General features: G+C 38.2%; 3 protein-coding genes and 1 long non-coding RNA gene across 8 annotated transcripts in view; 2 read left to right on the plus strand and 2 right to left on the minus strand.

The window, feature by feature from the left end:
* The window catches only part of LOC148731276 (uncharacterized protein C12orf56-like), a 31070-nt gene extending 23696 nt beyond the window's left edge, over nt 1–7374 (minus strand). For 2 of the 3 annotated variants that reach the window (XM_088760341.1, XM_088760340.1), the window contains exons 1-8: nt 7234–7374; nt 5982–6604; nt 4406–4487; nt 3333–3422; nt 2853–3000; nt 2247–2321; nt 1669–1746; nt 179–357 (exon numbers count right to left, since the gene is read on the minus strand). In XM_088760341.1, the coding sequence (XP_088616467.1) occupies nt 179–357; nt 1669–1746; nt 2247–2321; nt 2853–3000; nt 3333–3422; nt 4406–4487; nt 5982–6012 (683 nt within the window). In that variant the 5' untranslated portion in view covers nt 6013–6604; nt 7234–7374. The remainder of the gene's footprint in view (nt 1–178; nt 358–1668; nt 1747–2246; nt 2322–2852; nt 3001–3332; nt 3423–4405; nt 4488–5981; nt 6605–7233) is intronic. The other variant, XM_088760342.1, reaches the window with a different exon arrangement.
* Nucleotides 7375–7934: 560 nt separating this feature from the next.
* LOC148731277 (uncharacterized) lies at nt 7935–19122 on the plus strand. Of its 3 annotated transcripts, none has more exons than XR_016001367.1 (7): nt 7935–8075; nt 14657–14729; nt 15077–15119; nt 15382–15525; nt 15965–16026; nt 16873–16949; nt 17372–19122. It is a non-coding gene; the product is annotated as an uncharacterized LOC148731277 (long non-coding RNA). The 3 variants fall into 3 exon arrangements; XR_016001366.1 differs by having other exon boundaries at nt 15382–15520; XR_016001368.1 differs by lacking the exon at nt 15965–16026 and having other exon boundaries at nt 15382–15520.
* Nucleotides 8873–10254, plus strand: LOC148731278 (P2X purinoceptor 7-like). The gene is made up of 2 exons (XM_088760365.1): nt 8873–9258; nt 9701–10254. The coding sequence occupies exons 1-2, from the start codon at nt 9056–9058 to the stop codon at nt 10113–10115; spliced, it is 618 nt and encodes a 205-aa protein (XP_088616491.1). The 5' UTR covers nt 8873–9055; the 3' UTR covers nt 10116–10254.
* Nucleotides 10101–13266, minus strand: LOC148731279 (uncharacterized). Its single transcript, XM_088760297.1, has one exon. It carries the CDS (start codon nt 12579–12581, stop codon nt 10605–10607), a length of 1977 nt encoding a protein of 658 aa, XP_088616423.1. The 5' UTR covers nt 12582–13266; the 3' UTR covers nt 10101–10604.
* Nucleotides 19123–19505: the final 383 nt, after the last annotated feature.

The raw sequence follows: 19505 nt of genomic DNA on the forward strand, positions 1-19505 counted from the left end.
AAAGCAAAATCAACTGCACTATTGACTACGAACAGTCCCAGCTTTTTCAGCGAAGTCCGTGGCGCGATTGTCTAAAAAAAAAAAAACATCCACTTGGGTCTCCATTAATTTTTTTCCCATAGTGCCACGTACTTCACCGAAAATGGCGGACTGCTCATAGTCTACTGCACTATCATACCTAAATTCTTCTGCGTATCCAACTCGGATTTGATTCTCAACCACTGCACCACATTCCAGAAAATTCTTGAGCACGTAAAGTTGTCGGTAAAGAAAAACAGCTTCGGCAGGAGACAGATATCCGCAAGAAGATAATACTAATAACGTTAAACGTTCCATGATCCTCTGCACGAAACATTTCTGAAAATGGAACGAAAAATATTAACATTTGATTGCGATACACTTTCATTGTCGTCAGACACAGATTGACCAAATGATTAAAGTTTGAATTAATAGGCGCTACATGTCAATCACCGCCGTATAGAAGGAAAACTGGTTTTTTGCACGGTCCGAATAGAGCGGGTGGGAGTTTAGGAAAAATGCCTTTCGCCATCTTGAAACGAATTGCAATTATTGAAACTTTAAAATCTCTGTGTTTCTATAATGCTTGGAATGAGCAATCTTTTCTGAATGTTTGCTTCTATTTTGCCTCAACCCTTTGACTGCCATGACTGACCAAGGCAGAGTTTCTCCTTACCATATCATTACAACATCAAGCAGACAAGTGATGAGAATGAAGAAAAATAGGTCCGCAATGCGTACATGTGTGGCTTACGAAATTGAGCTGCTTTTTAGTGTCTGGTGTCATAATGAGTTTCTTCTAGAAGAGCTAATACTTGATTATGGCTGGATAGTTTTCAATATTGTTCCTGATCATCAATAAAACAAGATGACTAGCATACAGTAGTACTGAAATATTCATTTTCAAGTTCAGGTTTAATGGCCAAACTTTGTTATGGAGGTCTCATTTTCACAACAAAGGTTGCACCGCTAACATGAGGATTTTAGGAACTGAAACAAACGTCTGCATCCTCTCCCATAGTGGCCTGAAAAATTCAGTCATGAATTTGTTTACGTAACAAAGTAAAATTAAGTTGTGAAGTTTGTAGGTTAATTGTCTTTTCCAAGTCAAGTTTATTTTGGTCAGCTACTGAGTGTATCAATCAGCGCAGCCTACTTCGTATAAGTCTAGTTTACATTTGCACTTGAGTTTTGCACTAGTGATACATGAAAAAGGCACCTAGCTGTTTTCAACCAGTCAAGAGTGTAATTTTTCATGTATATCAGTATTGCGATGAATTAACCAAGACCAAACAAGTAACTGAAAAGAGTTGTAGTCTACCAAATAGACTACCAAACAGAAATCTTGGATTATGACATAGTGCAGTTTACAATTCGTGTAAGCCACACAAAAATACTAGTTGATCCAATACCAAATTCTCTGATCAAAACTTCATAAGAATTGTTTGGCTCACCGTAATGAGAATTACTAGTGAGATCATGGGAGTGGAAAGGTTAAGGAAGGTTGGTCTGTGAATTGGAAATTTTGAGCTCATATAAATCGAATTTAAACAGAATTACCTAAAACACCGTCATATGAACCCCTCAAATGTACAAGCAATTTTTGAAAGACCTAGCGAGATACTTAATGTCCTTAAGTGAAATACTCACCGTTTGTTCTTGAGCTTCGACAATCTTGATAAGCCAAAAAATGTTTAGAACTTTGTCTTCTACTGAAAAGCAGTTGGCCTGAAATAACAAGAAACTTAATCTCATAAAGTTATCATAAATTCAGTCCAGTCACTAGCCATTGTTCACTGTAAGAGTGTAAGGACAAGTTACAAGGTCAACCCTGCAACAAAGTTAACAATGAGTGACTAGCATCTGATTTCTCCTTACGATGCTATCCCTGAGTCATATATTACAGTCACGAGAATGTAGGAAATGATCACCAACTAAAGAAGCTCTTGACTGTTTGACAAATTCTCCTTGTCATGAGCTTAGGAAACGTGTAAAGAAACAAAAATCCTAATAAATGACCCTGCGCTTAACATCCAAATTCATATTCTCCATTTCTCTATACATCTCCTGTGATACTGGCAAGGAGAACTTGTTTTACAATGAGGAAGTCCTTTTGATAGCGATCATTTCTTTCATTCTCATCATCTCAATGTTCAATTGACGGGAGATATTTTGAGGACAAATGAGATGTTAGTCACCCTTAGGAGTTAATGGTTTTCAAACCTAACCTGATGCACAGCACACATCAGTTCAAACAGAAGCCAAGTAGCATTGTCCAGAACTTCTCTCAATAGTTTATCAGTCTGAAAAGAAACAGAAAGTACACGTGTAAGTGATAACAGCAGATGTCTCATTACATTTTTTAGTATCAAGGCATCCTTATGAGAATTACTTGGCGAGAAATTATTTCTACAATTGGATTCCTTTAAGTCCCATGCAAAAGTGAGCAGGCAATGATACTTAAGTATCCTAGCGCTGATGTGGAGGTCCTGCCTTCTAATGAGAACCCAGGAGGAGTCCACATACAAAAAATCACCATGAAGTGAACCTGGAGGATATAACTGGAGGACTACACAAAAAGTCCCTGGGTTTTTGATAAAGAGCATCTGCAACACATTATGTTTTATTTTATCGTTAACAGTTCATCACCCAAAAGGTCAGGAGTCACTGTATAGGGTGGGGCCTGAGCCCGAGTTGGTTCGACCATGCGCAGTATAGTAGACTTACTGTACGACTCGTTAGTTGTGTCATTGCTTATCTTGTTTGTGATACAACTAGGATGGGCTGTAGCAACAGTGCACCCTTGTAGATGAATTTGAAGACAATAACCCTACCTCTTGTTCCCTATCTCCCACTGTAAACATGTTCTTGTCAGCTCCTGACAACAACAGTTGAGCTGCAGGAGAGATACCAACTGGTTGCTGTGATGTAGTTAAAGGATGAAGAACAATGCACTTGAGAAGATCCTTGATAGCTTGTCCTCTGTAAAAAGAAAGCACTTCAACTGCGACAGTGTCTGGACAATTAACACAGTGACTTGTGTACAAATAATATTTTTACCAGCCTGCTTGCAGGCAGTTAAGTTTGTGTTTTCCAGTGCAAGATTCAGTGCGGCAAATATTCCGTCCAGGTTCAAGCCCTGGCCAGGTACATTGTGTTGTTCTTAGGCAAGACACTTTACTCTCGTTGCTTCATGCTACGGAAACTGGAGCTAAGCGCCTTCCTGAAGGGCCCTTGGAATCTTCCAGCAATGTGATAAAAGTTGTTGTAAACTAGTCACTTACAATTAAGATGCCTCAGCATCACCAACTTACTTGTGTGCTTTTATGACCATCAATCGTGTGGATAGAATGTCTGTCTCACAAAACAGACATACACGTGTCTGCAACAACACCACAACAAAGCTGCAAATGATTAAAGGAAAAATTTAACCAAACCTGAAAGTACAAAGTTCCAGAGGGGGATTAGTGGGATTTCCGAAAATTGAAATAAATTACTGCACAAAATTTAGGTCCAATTGGTAGCAAATAATTGTGCCAGGACATGTACTATTTTAACTTTACCATATTTTTCTTTGAAAGAAAGTATTAATTTTGTAAGTATGACTGACAGCAAGATTGATAAAACAGCTGCTGAGGGCCTGAAATAATTTCTGGAAAAATAAAAACCCAATTTGAACTCTTTTACATCTTATGGTCTCATTCTCTGTCTTTTTCGTTTTCTCACTGCGTCGACTATACAGACTAGACTAGATAACCCGTATCCCCCATTAAGTTGGACAGAGGGGTCCACTGGGCCCTCTTTGACCAATTTCTTAGAAAAAAAACCATCAGTGCAAAGCACATTTAATTTGCCAAAAACAAAAAATGCAACTGTTAATAGAACTTGGTTATGGAAGAGCAAATATTTTCTGTTCTGCATGACCCAACTCAGCAATAAGCATTTTATCAACAACATGATAGTCGCTCTATTTCTTTTAGTTGCAGCTCGCTTTTTCAACCCCTGCTCGCATAATCTCGTGCAGCCCTCATAGGGATATTTTTCATTTGCCGTAACCAGTTTCCCCAGGCTTATTGGATGTAATATGCACTACCCTCATATCCTACACTGCACCTTCCAAAAGTTTTAAGTCAAACTAAGTAGCATCTTTTGTGCTCCTCGCAATGTTCCTTTGTCGAGTTCATCGCCTTCTTAGTAACATTGACAAACAAGAGCCAGCCATTTTGAAATGTAGCGCCCATAATTATCACGTGCGAGGTGATCATAGCAAGATAGGTCACAATCCCAGACCAATCAGAGCACAAAAATCTCTTTCATCACCTAAGTAATTATTCTATTTTCAAAATGCTGCGCAGAGCAACATGAGTGATATGAAAATAACACTTACTCAAGCTCGTCCTCTCCATTGTTTCCCTTCTTTCGCGATGATTGGCTGTGGGATTGAGGTCTGTACCGCTGTGGTTGACCCACTATGAACCCAAAGAGATTTGGTGACTAAAAGTTGAACTGCAATCAATATTTGAAGCCCAGGATCCAGATAGGAAACCATATAACAAGTAGCGTAGGGAGGGGGGTGGCACTACCCTGGTGAAAATCTTTACAGGATCTTTAAGGATCTTTAAAGATTTTCAAAGACCTGCCAAGGATCCTCAAAGATAAAGATCTTTTAAGGATCCTCTGAGGAACCTTGAAAGATCTTCAAAGATCCTGCATCTGTAAGGTCTTGTGTTTCTATCTATAAAGATCCTTGAGGAATTGCCAAGGATCTTGGAAGGATCCTGCAAAGATCCTGGCTAAGATTCCGGCAAAGATCTTTGCAAGGATCCTTGACGATCCTCAAGGATCTAATGAGGATCTTTGAAGAGTTCTAAAAAGATCCTTTAAAAGATCTTGCAAAGATGTTTGTGAGGATCTTCAAGGATTTAATGAGGATCTTCTAAGAACCTTGGAAAGATCCTTTAAAAGATCTTGAAAAGATCTTTGCAAGGATCCTTCAGATTCCTAAAGGTGTCATGAGGATCTTTGAATAATCCTAAAAAGATCCTTCATAAGATCTTGCCAAGATCCTCAAGGATTTAATGAAGATCTTTGAAGTATCTTAAAAAAAAACTTTGCCATGATCCTTAAGAATGCAAAAAGGATCTTTGAGGAATCTTAAGAAAATCCTTGCTGGGATCCTCAAGTTTTAATGAAGAAGATTAAGTTAATTAAAACCAAGTGTACTAATTGCTGAGAAGACTTTAAGATAAAAGCTAAAAAAGTCATGTTAGATTCATAAATAGGCTGTTAAGAATCCTACAAAAGAATCTCTTGGAGCATTTCTGAGTTTAACATGACTATTACATTGGAAGTCTGACAACTGCACAATTTAGCAATCAAAAGTAAAACCATCAATGCCATGTAACTGCACTGGAGTTTGGCCCTTACGGGAGCTCTACCTATTTAAGACTTCTGAGGTTAACCCAAAAGGTAACTTGAGAAGTCAGTTTCACAATTAACCTTGACTAATCCACACAGTCTTGAAAGATTAACCTGTTGCAAACACCTCAAGTAGATTGAATCTAAATCATGAAATTTTTCCACAGAATTGCTATGGAATCCCCAATTTTGGTTGAAAATGCTGTAAAGGCCATGGATTAAGCGGCAGGTATATTTTGCAGGTTGCAGGTTAAAACGACTTGTTTATTTGAATTGAAGTCTAACAAATCCCAATATAAAGCAAGCAACCTAAGCTAAATTAGGCTAACTGAAGTGCTATTCAAGCTAACCGAAGTGCTAAGTAGACTCACTGAGAATTAAAAGTCGATTTTTCAACCTGCAACCTGCAAAATATACCTGCCCTGGATTAAGTAATAATTTAACCAATTACAGTTACCCTGGGATATTTTCTTAATTTGCATAGAACACATGTTAACTTAGTCATGTTGGTAGTGCCTTAACACAGGACTAACATAGCCGCTTACGCCAGCACTTGCTGATGGTACAAAGACACATCTGCACACAATGTCAGAACAAGAAATACAAGTGAGTGACATCGTTTCCTTAACAGCCTGAAAACGTTTTCCCAGAATGTCCCTGTCAATGAAGGATTTAATCATTGGATCATCCTGTTCCTCAAGCTCAAATGAACAGATGTTCTCTTTCTTTTCGTACTTGTAAATGACAGCAATCCCAGTGTTCCTGACTAGTAAGTAGTACTGCACAATTCATACCTAGAGTAATGGATGTCCATTGCTTTAATCAACATCTTCTCAAAGGTGTAATTACACGATGGCGCGTTTGGCTTAGGAAGGAATGTTTCCAGAAATTTAAGTATGTGTGTCCTTGCAGATTTGAGAAATTGTGGGTTTTTTGGATAATGCCAAAAGAGTTTCCTCAAAAGTCTTTCTCCTGACCCTGGTTCCTTGACAAACAGGCTGTTCAGCTTCTGACGGATGCTCTTCACTGAACGAGCTACTGTGATTTTCACTCTCAGAACTCATTCCATTACTTTCGCTTGTAAATTCTTGATCTGAGTCTGGGCTTTCAGTGATTTTGTCTTCCATTTCTGATGCTGTCTCTGAGTGGCTAGCACCACTCTCACTATCTGAATATATAATAAAAATATACTGTTATATACCCATACAAAATTTATCTTAATTAGCGAAGCTGAAAGTTTTTTTTTTTTTTTATCATGATACATGTACATGTATTACATACATGTATTTCTGTCCAGACAAAACAAATTTATTTCAATGGCATCAATGAATAATTTTGCACTATTTACATACCCCACATATTACAATAACACTTCTGTATAATTGAAATTCACTTATTAAGTGGGATGCCTCTGGGGTAGGCTCGGTCGAGGAATGTTTAGACACAAAACTTTACTATTTTTGTTTAATTCTCGAAATGCTTTGCATTCTCCATACCATTTTTGACAAACCGCCTCATAATGTCCTAATAGGGAATTCGGAAAATTGGTAAGAGCCATTCCTATTGGTTGGCCTGGATTAATCAGAAAATGTTGATCCATTTTCCTTGGGTGTTCCCACTGATCAATGACAGGTCCGTTTGGCATAATGAAAGCATCCAAGGTGTTGCAAAAATTATTTCCCAGGTCACCCACTAAAAAATAATCCCGCAAAAAAACGGTGACCGGCTCAATGAAAATATTACCTGAGTGAATAAAGTGTGCTGTGCTAGCTAAAAAGAGGGAAGAAATCCACTCACCAATTTCGGTGTCTATTATCTGCATCCCATCAGCATTGGGTGAAAAATTTGAGTTTCCGTCTACATCGTCTGTCTCGGGATCGCTCAGTTGCTGAGTTGCCGTCGGTCTCATTTCAACATTTTTATCATTGCAAGTCGACGAATCCTCACTCCTTTCATACTCAGTTTTTCTCGTGCTTCGCTTGCGTTTTTTGTGAATTCTAATCATATTTTTTACTCGTTCTTCCCGTCTTCTAAGTTTCTGTCTGATCTTGTCAGTTACTTTTTTCAAAGAAGAGCTAGTATCGGAGGTGGAATCTTCGGTTGAATACTCCGATACATGTAATTTTACAGTTCTTCGTATTCTTTTTTTGGGAGACATCTCTCCTTCATGTGAACTCTCATGTCATCTGTCTTCTCATCCGAACTCTCATCATCTTTATCGGACTCTTTATCGGAGGTAAGTTGCTCCTGAACATGGAAGACTGGGGAAATTATACGAGCTGCTAGACGAATCCGAGCTGTTAGAGTTTGTACTCTCCAGCTCATCTGATGAGTCTTTTCCCGACATGATGAATACGTGTGCATTCGTTTTCAATGAAATCGCGGAAAATTTGACCGCGAGTAGGAAAATCTCACACTGGGCTCCAGTCGCTTCACGCGTGTCGCATCGAACAGTCATGCGCTCATTACTAGCAACGACCAAAAGGATACGTCACGGCGTAGGTGCGAACAGATGTTACGGCCGATCGAACTAAAGTTATTGCTGGTTGTCACTGCAGTGCGTCGATATTTAAGGGATTTGCGAAAGAAAATGGCAAAAAGCGAAGGGCTGTAGATTCAGAAGCTAATGGAGGATCAAGGTAAGTAGAAAATGCTAAAGATTATTTCAATTTACGGTCGTTATAAAGGTTATGTTTACAATTTTGCAAGCGATTAACATCGATTTGAGAATTCCTATTGTTTATTGAGTAGTCAGATTTTCTTGGTCAATTACAAAGTCGAGGGGGATTAAGTGAAACAAATTCTTTCAAGAGTACAGTGGCTGCGGTATTGTTGTGCGATCTTTTGTCGATCTAGGTAACAAATACCGGGAAGTTCACAATGGACCGTTGAATAAGAAAATCATACTTCGTTCTTCAAAGAACACAGACCAAGGCGGGGTATTCTGACCCACTGTGAGGCAGCTAAAAAGAGGCTGATTTCCAACATTTGCCACTACTTTAAATATCTTTATTGATATCATTAATTCAACTGAAAATAAGGCCATTAAATAAACAATGAGGTCTGTGAATTCGATTTATGAATACTCTTATCCCGGCATTTCGCGTCGTTAATACATAATTTTGGTCACAAGAAGGGGGGTTTGTTTTTTTCGTTGTAGCCTTAATCTGTTCTTTATACTTCATGAAAATATTCTCAGTTCAAATGCCTTTTACAAAAAATTTTCGTTTTTGAAATTCAACTCTAATTGTAGCGGCGTTTCAGCGGTTCAAAGTTTGCCAAAGTCCCATACATTTACTGTAATTTTAGCTTGGAACCATTAAAGTGCACCTAAACCCCAATTTTTTTTTTTGCTTAAAGGGGAACGCAGGGGTATTTGTGAAGTAATTTTGCATTATTGGCATGTTTTTTCTGTTTCGATTTCTGAGAACCTTTTTTGCTAGCCGTTCGTTTTAACCTAGTTATGTTTTCTGAAGTGAGAGCGAAAACGCGATTAGAATTCCGCCATCTTGAAAGGTAACTGCCTGCTCATAATTGGTCAGCGTGTATTCGTGTGACGTCAAATCGTCAAGAAATATGATCCTGGGGAGACTCGAAGGTGTGGACTTGTTTAGTGTACATGCGAAATATGGATTTATCCGAGTCTGCCCCTATTAACGATAGTTTTAACGACGGAGAAAGTACTACGAATAGCTTTTCCGTTCAGCCTTATCAGTTTGAGCCACGCAGGAACTCAGATAAAAGCGTGAGCGATAACGAGAGCATTTCGGGCGAGGAAAGCGAGGAGGAAAACACAAATCCGCGACTGGAAAATTCTGACTGGTATGTAACATGCGACTGCGATGTTTTCATACGATAATGTGTATGTACTGCTTCCAGTGTATTCGTACAATAAGAGAACGAATAAAAGATACTTAACTCAGGTGTGTACCCTTTTTTGGTATTTTGTTTTATTTGGCCCCGCAGTACGACTAAGTAGACGATTCATTTCATGCAGTGTGTGTAGATTCAAAGCTTTCCGTGTCGCTTTCGAGGTCAAGATTGTAATAGTACTGACAAGATCTAAGCGGTAGGATCCCAAAATCCCCGTTCGGACCAGCATGTATTTTTACTTGTACAAACTACGTATAAGTAAGTGAATACTTTATACACTGTCCATACCAATAAAAATATGTAATCCAAGAGCCTAAACACAAATTTTATTCCCTGAGACAGCGTCAGTTTATAATTTTTTTTTGATCGCGGAGCATTTTCTAAAATCTAGGTGTTCGTGTGGGAACTGCCAGGTTATGGGAAGAGTGGAGGCCTGTATTTGCTGTCAGGAAATAACGGCAGTGAAAAATAAAATTATTGCGGCAGTAACTAGTGGTGAATGTCAAGAGGAACCAAAATGCATTACGCAGCATCCAGGTTTTCATCCAGTTTGCCTAAACAGGTGGGTCCTACAGACTGCCTGGTATCAGTACAAGCAACAGTACAAAGATCCATATGATGGCCCTGAACATAAACTATTTCGACATATTGCCTACAGACAGCTGGCTCGGTGGTGCTGGGGAATACTGGGCAAGGAAATCCGGGTTGTTCTACCATCATGTGCAGTTATGTGTATACGAAACTTTTATCCTCCACCAGGGCCAGAAGAGTTTGCCTTTGAAGGTTTTCGATATGCTGACGAATGATTTGATGAAAAGTTTTATCTTACTTATAAACTAAAGCAGTGACATGATGTACATAGTTGCACAATAATATATTTTACAATCCATTGAACCCTTCTACAAAGGCCTGATTACAGAATAAGAAAATTAGTTATTTTTGCATTACTCCTTCCAGTACTCTGTTTGTGATATGCTCCATTTGTTAGTTCATTAGTTTTTCTTTAAATATAATTGCCAATGATGAACACAAGTGCTTCTCTGAACTATAGAGATTTGTGATGGAATATTGTATTGCATTCATTAACCAAAAGTAAATCAGTGAATTGATTATTAAAGAAGAGCTATCTAGTTTCTCCTACTTCTATGAACAACCTCCGGGCTCCTTCTGACAACTTTAAACTAGTATGTCTTTAATATATAGTTTTTAAACAGAAAATTTGAACATATATGAACATATATGAGAATCCCTTTGAGCTAAATCACCAAACAAACACATTCTTTGTGGCTTTTAATTTACCTATTAAATCTTGAACAATGGTTATCAATGATGTCTGCCTTCGGAGGTGTTGGCTCTGTGGCTATATTTCTCGGTAAAAGAACAGGTATTGTTTGAGCAATTCTGTTTCCCGCTTCACATCGTTGAACAACCTGAGCGAGTAAATCTCTCAAATATTCGTAGGATTTCTTTTCAGTTACAGGTTTTACAACCCATCGCTTGTTTGCCTTGGGAAAGCAAAGTTTGTAGCGTGCCAGGCCTTCCTGTGCTCCCAACTTTATTACAGCTTGTCTACGGCCAGTGTTGTGATTATTGTCAATAGCAGTAAGCTGGGTCCTAGCAACCATGCCCTGGTATGAGAAATGCTCACGTTTAGGGCAATACTTAAGCATCATGGAGTGATATACCTCTAATCTACCTGTGTGGCAGAAGTCAGTAATCTTAGCAATATCCTTCAACAATTTAGTGTTTAGGACCACTTCCTCTAAAGCTAAGAAAGCTTGACTGTTTGGCTTAAGCCAACAGACTTTCTTGGCTTCAGAGGGAGAAATTTGTTGATGACAGCATTGGTGGAAATGAGTATTTCCTGACCAGATGTGCTTATTACAGATGTGATTTAAGAGGGACTTCCATTTTTCTTGAAGAGCCAAAACATTACCATTGCAGGTTGCAGCAGACCACCATAGGTGGTTTGAGATTGATTGTATCCATGGTGAGAGGTCCTCACATCCCCTTTCATTTGCCTTATGAGTCAGCTTCTTTACCACCCACTTGGAGAGATGCCACGCATCATATTGGTGTTTGATGTTTGGGTGATCTTTGGCCATGGAACTGGTGATAGAGACATGGCGATCTGTTGCAATCCTACTGATGGTGATATCTTTTCCTTCAAGCATTTCTATGCACCTCGTAAATCCTTCTTTCTCCATTGCATTAGAAGATGTGACCTCAGTGACTTGAACCACCTGAAATGCCACCACATTACCAGTGTCCTCATCCATAAAAGTGTAAGTGCCATACTTTGCAGAATGGCCTGGACTGTCACAGCGACCGTCGCCATTAAGATTAACAACACCCCTGGCAGTGAGAATCTCAATTTGCCTCCTACTTTCAGCTTCCCATGCCTCATGAATAACAGGGAACAAGTACTTTTTCTGTGTGTCATAAAAGACACTTTCACTGAAAAATTGAAGATTAAAGCATGATGCCCACTGGCTGATTGCAGTAAAAGTATTACCTGTAAACAAAATAGCAGCAGACAACAATAGATTTCCCAGGGGTTTCCGTTTCACTACTGGCTGTGAATCCCACTTTACTGTATGGCCACTGTTACAACTCAATTGAACTGATAACATGCTACCAGTTGTTTTCCTTTCACAATCGATTATTATATCTCCACAACTGGGGCACCTTTTCAGCAATTTATTTATGGATGACTCAAAGACAACATATTTCTTTTCAGAGTCTGGGGTAATGTAGTCTCTCTTGGATTCTTCTTCAAATAATGTGTCATCCTTGATATCCTCTCTGGTGAAACTATTTACATTTAGTGGCAAATGCCAATTTGGGTCCTCAAAGTCATCATCCTCATAATCATTGTCATCATCACTTTCATCCATCTCATTCTCTTCGGTAACAGTGTTAGGTATCACAACTTCCACCTCAGGCAGAGGGGGCCATGAGGTAACACTGGAACTGTCATCTTCATAAGTAGGAAAGACTACATATGGGGGAGCATGCATAGCATAATTATGATCATTGTTAACTTTCCATCCTTCAGCATTAATGACTGAAGGTTTTGAAAGAGGAAAAATGCCAGTTGTAGTTTCATCTATCGGTAGGGAAACTTTTTCGGTTGCATTTGCCTGGGTCGGAGGGGGAGACTTAGTCCTAACTCTAGTAGTCATGGCAGCATCTTCAAACTCTGTTTGTATTGCCTTACTTTTGAGGGTAAGAGGTTGAAGACAGCACTGAATTCCAACATCGCACTTCATTGGACTCCAAGAGAAGGATTCTGAATTTTCAGAAACAACAACTTCCTCATTACTTACTACTCCTTCTGTGGAAGCATTCTGATCGTTTGTAGCGGCCAGTAATTCCGCGACATCCTGATACGAAACAATGACAGTATATTTCGTTTGTTATGGAAACTTTATTTCTTTTGGAAAAATACTTATGTAAATTTATATATCTAGCCCCACATCCAGAGAGGACAAAAAGTGAGCCCGTTTTATAGTCCAAAAGGGGGAATTTTTAGCGTCGAGAAGGTACAATTACGTATGAAGATGCATGGAGCAAGATAAATAATTATTATCTTCCTCGTTTTGTAATTCGGTGCAGAGAAATGCTCTGTCGTGAGATTACGGTCCTTTCTTATTCACAGAGAGTGAGAAATTGTAACATATTGCGTTGAAGAAATCATCTCGTAAATGGCAATAATCAAAACAAAAGCTTTAACTAACTTCTTGATGCATTCGTCGATCGCGGCGATTTTCGCTTGACAATCGGGGTTTCTTTTTAGCAGATTGTGAAGCATAGTCAAATATAGAAGGCACAGCATCCTCCTTTAGCCGGCGTTTATACTTTTGCCCAGTGATCTTCGCTTGAAGATTCGACTGAAAACAGCTTGCCGAGAAGTGATCACTACAGACATAGTTGTAATTGGTACATCCAGGAACACAGCAGTTCACCATTTCGTCGAACTTAAAAATAAACTAGCTCTACAATCTCAAAAACGTATCAGTGCGAAGTGTTATTACTTTTAGAAAGTCCCGCGAAAAGGGTATTGACGATCTGACGCAACAGCGGACTGCTGACCAACTTAATATGGCTCATAAACATCCAAGATGGCGGAATTCTAATCGCGTTTTTCGTTCTCACTTTAGGAAACATATCTACGTTAAAACGAACGGCTAACAAAAAGGGTTACCAAAAATCGAGACAGAAGAAACAGGTCAATAATACAAAATTACTTCAAAAATACCCCTGAGTTCCCCTTTAACGAAATAAGCTTATTTTTGGAGTATTTCTGTGCAAAAATGTTTTTATTTGCTCAAATCTTCAATTTTCTATGCCCAGTCAAAATACGGAAAATCGGCCTCCATCTTGCCCCACGACCGAGTTTAAAGAAGAATGGCTCTAGCGGGTAATGTGACGTCAAATCGAGAACACGAAAGTCTGCATCTCACACATTTTCACTTGTTTGAGAAGATTGTCGTCGATATTGTCCGAAATATGCCGACTAGGTGTGTTGTATGAAGAATGTATGAAGCGCGATACCCTCTTGCAAATTTCGCACGTTGCTACGTCCTTCTACAACACACTTAGTCGGCATATTTTCGGACAATTATCGACTACAACCTTCCCAAACAAGTGAAAATGTGTGAAATGCAGACTTTCGTGTTCTCGATTTGACGTCACATTACCCACTAGAGCCATTCCTCTTTAAACTCGGTCGTGGGGCAAGATGGCGGCCGATTTTCCGTATTTTGACTGGGCATAGAAAATTGAAGATTTGAGCAAATAAAAAAATTTTTGCACAGAAATACTCAAAAAAATAAGCTTACTTCGTTAAGCAAAAAAAATTTTTTGGGTGTAGGTGCACTTTAATGCATTTCCACGCAAAGCAAACTGCACTGGCTTTAGGGGTTTTTCACTTTTTAGCCTAAACATAGTAATTTTAGCCTATACACAGTATCTGTCAACTATCACATGGGATACACATTAATTATTTTGAATAAAGGTAAGAAAATCTTATCAAGATTTAAGCTCTCAAGCTGACCCGTGAGAGAAAATTTAACTTGTAGTTAACCATACTGTCCATATTTCAGTTAAAAATGGACATTTCGCGTTAGTGAAAACACAATAACACTCGCTTTAAGCATTCTTACGTGGTTTGACATTAAATTTCTTGAGAATGCTTGAGGATTCCGTCGTGGGGTAACCTAGAGAAATGAATTACAGTGAGATGATTTAAATAGCATTCAAAAAGTTACTGCACTTACTGCTCGAACTTTAAGCAGAATCCATGATTAACATAATGCTTATCTTGTTTTATTGTCTTAATCAGCTTCTATTGAGGAAGAGCAGAAGAAGCTAGCTAAAGCAGTTGAATCAAGTTACCAAAAAGAATCACTGTCAAGGTAAATATAAACTACAAGACAAATTAGATTGGACATAAGGTTGGAAGTCTTTTAAAAAATGAATAAATAACTCCTCCACACAAGGACCTAGTCTCCTAACTGAGCATTTAACATTCACCCTTAATTTTGCTGAAAATCAGGTCTTTTGCAAGAAGTTCACATGGCCAAATGTTGATAAACAATCATGAAGTTCAATTACTTAAAATTTTCTTTGTTTTGGTATGTACACTTGTTTTGAAGGCTGTGCATGGAACTTTCTTAACACTTTGTGTCCAAGGACTTAATATTTTATAACTTCTGGACAATTATGTAGAGTTAACACCAAGAAACTGGATTCCTTTTTGCAGACATTTATCTTCAAAGCATTTGCAAGAAGCTGAATGCTGTAATGTAAGTATAATAATCTGTTGTTTTATGATGTTTACTGATTGCTGCTTTCTCCAAATGTTAAGTTTAGTTGAGGAGATTTCAGAAGGCCATGGCCATGCATAAATTGGTGGATGTTGATGTACTTGATATAGACGTGTAACGCCCAGTTGTATTATGTTTCTTTTAAATTAGAAAACATAACTTAACGCAGATTTGAAACTAGGACACATCCTGTCTAAACTGCGGTCGTTAATATTCAGAGTTTACTAATTGTGTATTCCAGGGCCTGTCTGAAATTGTGAGAAGACTGCAGGTATTAGATGGTAAAGTAGACCTCTAGTTAAAACAAGGGCGTGACCAAAATAGGAAGTTAAACACCATGGGCCAAAGCAGGAGTGAGACACCAAATCCCAAAATAAAAGGTGAGGTGAGACCAAATTCGTGTTCGCCTTTTACTCTTAGTATTTGAATGACAATGGAAGCTCCCCTTACGGACACCCATATTACAGGCACATCTTCAGTCTAAATTCTGAACAAAAACTTCTTCCATAATACATGTACAGTATCCTTCATCAGCATGAGGAAGGCTGTTCTTAAGGTGTCCATATTATTATTACAATAGAGGGTTGACTGTGCTGAACTACAAAATTATGCACATCTCTATATTAAGCAACCAGTTATTTCACCTGCCTCTGGTGATAACTCAAACTGTATTTCACCTGCCTCTAGTGACAACTCAAACTGTAGTCAGTATAAAGATAAATTAATATCTGAGGAGCAGTGTTATTTGGCCTATCATCAATAAAGTGATATGGCAATCTTTAACAATTTTATTAATGACTTTTTTAACATAAATCTGTTCACAGTCACCGAGCAGCTCTTTAGTTGAAAGTGGCAATGAAGCCGACGATGAGAATAGTTCAATTTTGTAAGGAAAACTGCTTATATTTTATTACATAATTTGGTTATAATCTCTTGGCTTGTCATGTATGTCATTGTGAAATCGAAGTTCTCAATGTTTAAGTGTAAAATTATCATACCTTTTATCAAGTCGAATCTGAGAAGGGTCTATATAAATGCATCATTTTCAAATGTGTGGCCTTTTCTTCTTCATTTTTGATAATTTGGGAAGATTTCTTTGTAACAAAGTATTATTTTTTCAGGCATTTCTCTCCAGTAATTCACATTCAAATTTTGTTACTATGGATTAAAATATTTACACAAATTTCCATTGAATTGCAAAGCACGGAATATGAAATAAAAAGAATGAATGGTAGGTCATATAACACATGAAACATGCTGGAATCAATTAAAATTGGTTCTCATTAACAAATTTCAGAAAATGCTTAATTAGGGGAAGAGATTTTTCTTCGTGAATCAGTAGGAGGAAATGGGCAATCATTAGGGGTTTCTGTATGCAAAGGTTTACCATTGTTCTTTCAGTGTCTGTAACAATGATTATTATTGTGGGCATTGAAAGAGCCTGATTCCTAATCTGGTCACTTGCATTTTACAGCGAGCAGGAATCGACATTTTAGGGATACCAATATATTTGCACTTTTGAGGACAACCAATGTTGAATGACACAACCCTTGGGGAACAACATTAATTGACAAAAAGTGATAATTATATAATTATGTTGGCTACATTTTGTAATGAATCCATTCCTCTGTGTAGTTATCATCATAATGCCCAATTGTCATAATTGTCATAAGTCGAGATCCCTTCTTAGATTTTGCTTTTAAGGAAATACTGTTTTATTCTATTCATCAAGTTGATGGCATGCTGCCCCCAGTAAACACAAAGTTGGGTCGGAAAGCACTGGATCTGAGACAGTCTTGTTAATTAAAAGTAAGTATCATCATAGTGGCTTTAAGAGGCATATTATAGACATCTGTGTTGTCGAGTCTTGAGACCTACAATTTAGTCTCAATAAAAACTCAATTTAAAGAGAGGAATTTGAAGTTTGTTACCACATGAGAATCCATCTTTTCAACAAAATTTCTGAGATTGTAAGGAAACAATTGAAAGGTAGTGTCAATATCTTCATTCCAACTAACCTGTACACGTAAGCTATAAGTTGCTGTTCGCGCATGACATATGTGGTTTGCTTTTAAAGTATTTTAAGCAGGAGATTTGTTCAAGAAGTTAATAAAGTAAAAAGAATTGTTATTGTCACAAGTCTATAAAGATTTGTTATTAGTTTTAATGTCATTACCTATGACAAATTAAAATTATTTAATTGTCTAACATTTTGTTTCATTTTTTTCTAGGATGCATTGTCATGAAATATTCCCAGAAAACTGTTGATAGACACTGGAATGAAATAAGAAGGGCTATAAACCAAAAGTGTAACGATTTAAGAAAAAAGCATGTACATGTAGATTAATTTTGTATTACAAATTCGCTGAATAATCTTGATATAAAAGTAAAGATTTACTACTGCGTATTTCAATAACATGCCAACTCAAAAATTCAAACCTCAACTGACAAATGCATTTTTCACTACTGTCAATCAAATGTTCGGTGGCTCCTCCCAGCTTCCAACTACTGTCGAGTACTGTTTTGTTGTCTGAACGGTGCTCATTGATTTGATTACCGTGCCCTCGGCTGTAGTCGGAAGCTGGGAAGAGTCGCTGAGCACAACATTTGGGAGGCCAGTAGTAACTTCGGAGGAAAGAGAGATTGATAATCATCAGGTACGTTGTAGTACATTTCTTAACATTAAGGGCATGTCGATCTATCCTAAGAGAAAGATAAAAGAATCAGCAAGGATGGGCTCCAGAATTGGCTCAATTTGTCCGAAAACGTTTTGTTTTTTGTTTTTTGTTTTTGTTTTAACTTAAACACCTCTTGAAGTGGATGCATTTGAAGGAGCTGTGGAGCTTTTGTAAACGCTGATGTGTCTGCTCTTTGCATTTTTGGCAAGGAAATAAGACAGTAATGCGCACGCTCAATGAATGCACTTTTTCTGTTGACGTCCCCAGATCCACTTGTTTTCACTTTTATGATCAGTGAGTATAAACTATTAACCGAAGTAGGGGTGGGTAGCAGTGGATATTTACTGAGCTGCAAATGTTTACGCATAAATTAAAACAGTAAGATAATACAACACTTAAAGATGATTTTAACTCACTAACTCCTGAAACGAATGCAATATTTTCGGGTGCATATCTTGCATGAGTTGTTCTCAGTTAAATGGCGAAGGATTTTCAAAGTTGAGTTGCCATCTACAGCGCATCTTCAATGCTATGCACCGTTTCACCAAAACCAACCACCCCTCTCCCCCCACCACACACACGCACGCACACACACACACGCACACACACACATACACACACACGCGCGCGCGCACGAACAAACACACACACAACCACATTTTTTTTAGAAGCTATGTAAGCTTTTAAATATCTTCAGGATGGTACATTTGAAACTATTGACACAGATGGAGATGGTGGTATTTCACCAGATGAGTTGGCGGAAGGACTTGATATCTCTCTGCTAATTGCTAAACGATATGTGGTCGCTTTTGACACGAATCGAGACAGAGAGCTTGATTTTCAGGGTAAGACAAGAACTAAAATTCATATACACTAAAAGCAGTCCCTTTGCTCAGTGCGAATCCTTTATTACCCAATGCAAGTCTGTAAATATCAAAGAAAATGATGTCTCCATATTCTCGTTCCCACAGCCATTCGGTTGCTCTGGCTACGCGACCAAAAGAAAAAGGAATCTGGAAACGAGAATGAGGTTCTTATTTTTTTACGATGCCAATCTCTGTTAACTCACACAGCGGAATGCGCCGCTTAAAATTGTCTCAAGGCCTAAAACTATCCCCAAATTAAACTTATTTTGCAGTATTTTCAAACTTACCACTACATGAACAGTGATGCTATAGTTAAACCTCAATAAATGGGTGTAGCTTACAAGAAAGTGCCAGGAAGTACCCACAAAAAGATTTACATATCTATGCATGGTGTACAACTTCAAGCTCTATTTGGTCGTAATAAATACTATAAATGCAGCTATTTGGGAGATGTCTGAGCTTTGATCTTAATGTTTCTTACTCACAAACCTGTTAAACAACAATTAAAACATGGCGCGAATGAGCTTCCTAATAAGGCTACGTTCACACTTGGTGTCCGAGCATTAGTGATGGCGAACTTCCCGTTTAACTGATCGCGAGTTTTGAGATTTTCAAGGGATTTAATATTCCGCTCCGTCCCGATTGAGATAGACTTCTAGGTGCTTTAAATGAAGAGTAGATCTACGGAAGGATACTTGATTTGGAAAGCGATGGTCTTCAACACCTTAAAGCAACGGAAGGAGATCTGGTGAACAGTCTGGTGAATGATACTGCGATTTGCACACGTGATATGACTTCACTGGAGCTTTACCAATTTCGGA

This window comes from Stylophora pistillata, chromosome 5 (assembly GCF_964205215.1).
Source record: "Stylophora pistillata chromosome 5, jaStyPist1.2, whole genome shotgun sequence".
NCBI classification, from domain to species: domain Eukaryota; kingdom Metazoa; phylum Cnidaria; class Anthozoa; order Scleractinia; family Pocilloporidae; genus Stylophora; species Stylophora pistillata.

Coding starts and splice junctions, on each gene's coding strand:
- LOC148731278 (XM_088760365.1), top strand. CDS start 9,056: ATGCGAAATATGGATTTATCCGAGTCTGCCCCTATTAACGATAGTTTT. Junction 9,259..9,700: donor CGACTGGAAAATTCTGACTG/GTATGTAACATG, acceptor TCTAAAATCTAG/GTGTTCGTGTGGGAACTGCC.
- LOC148731279 (XM_088760297.1), bottom strand. CDS start 12,581: ATGAAGTGCGATGTTGGAATTCAGTGCTGTCTTCAACCTCTTACCCTC.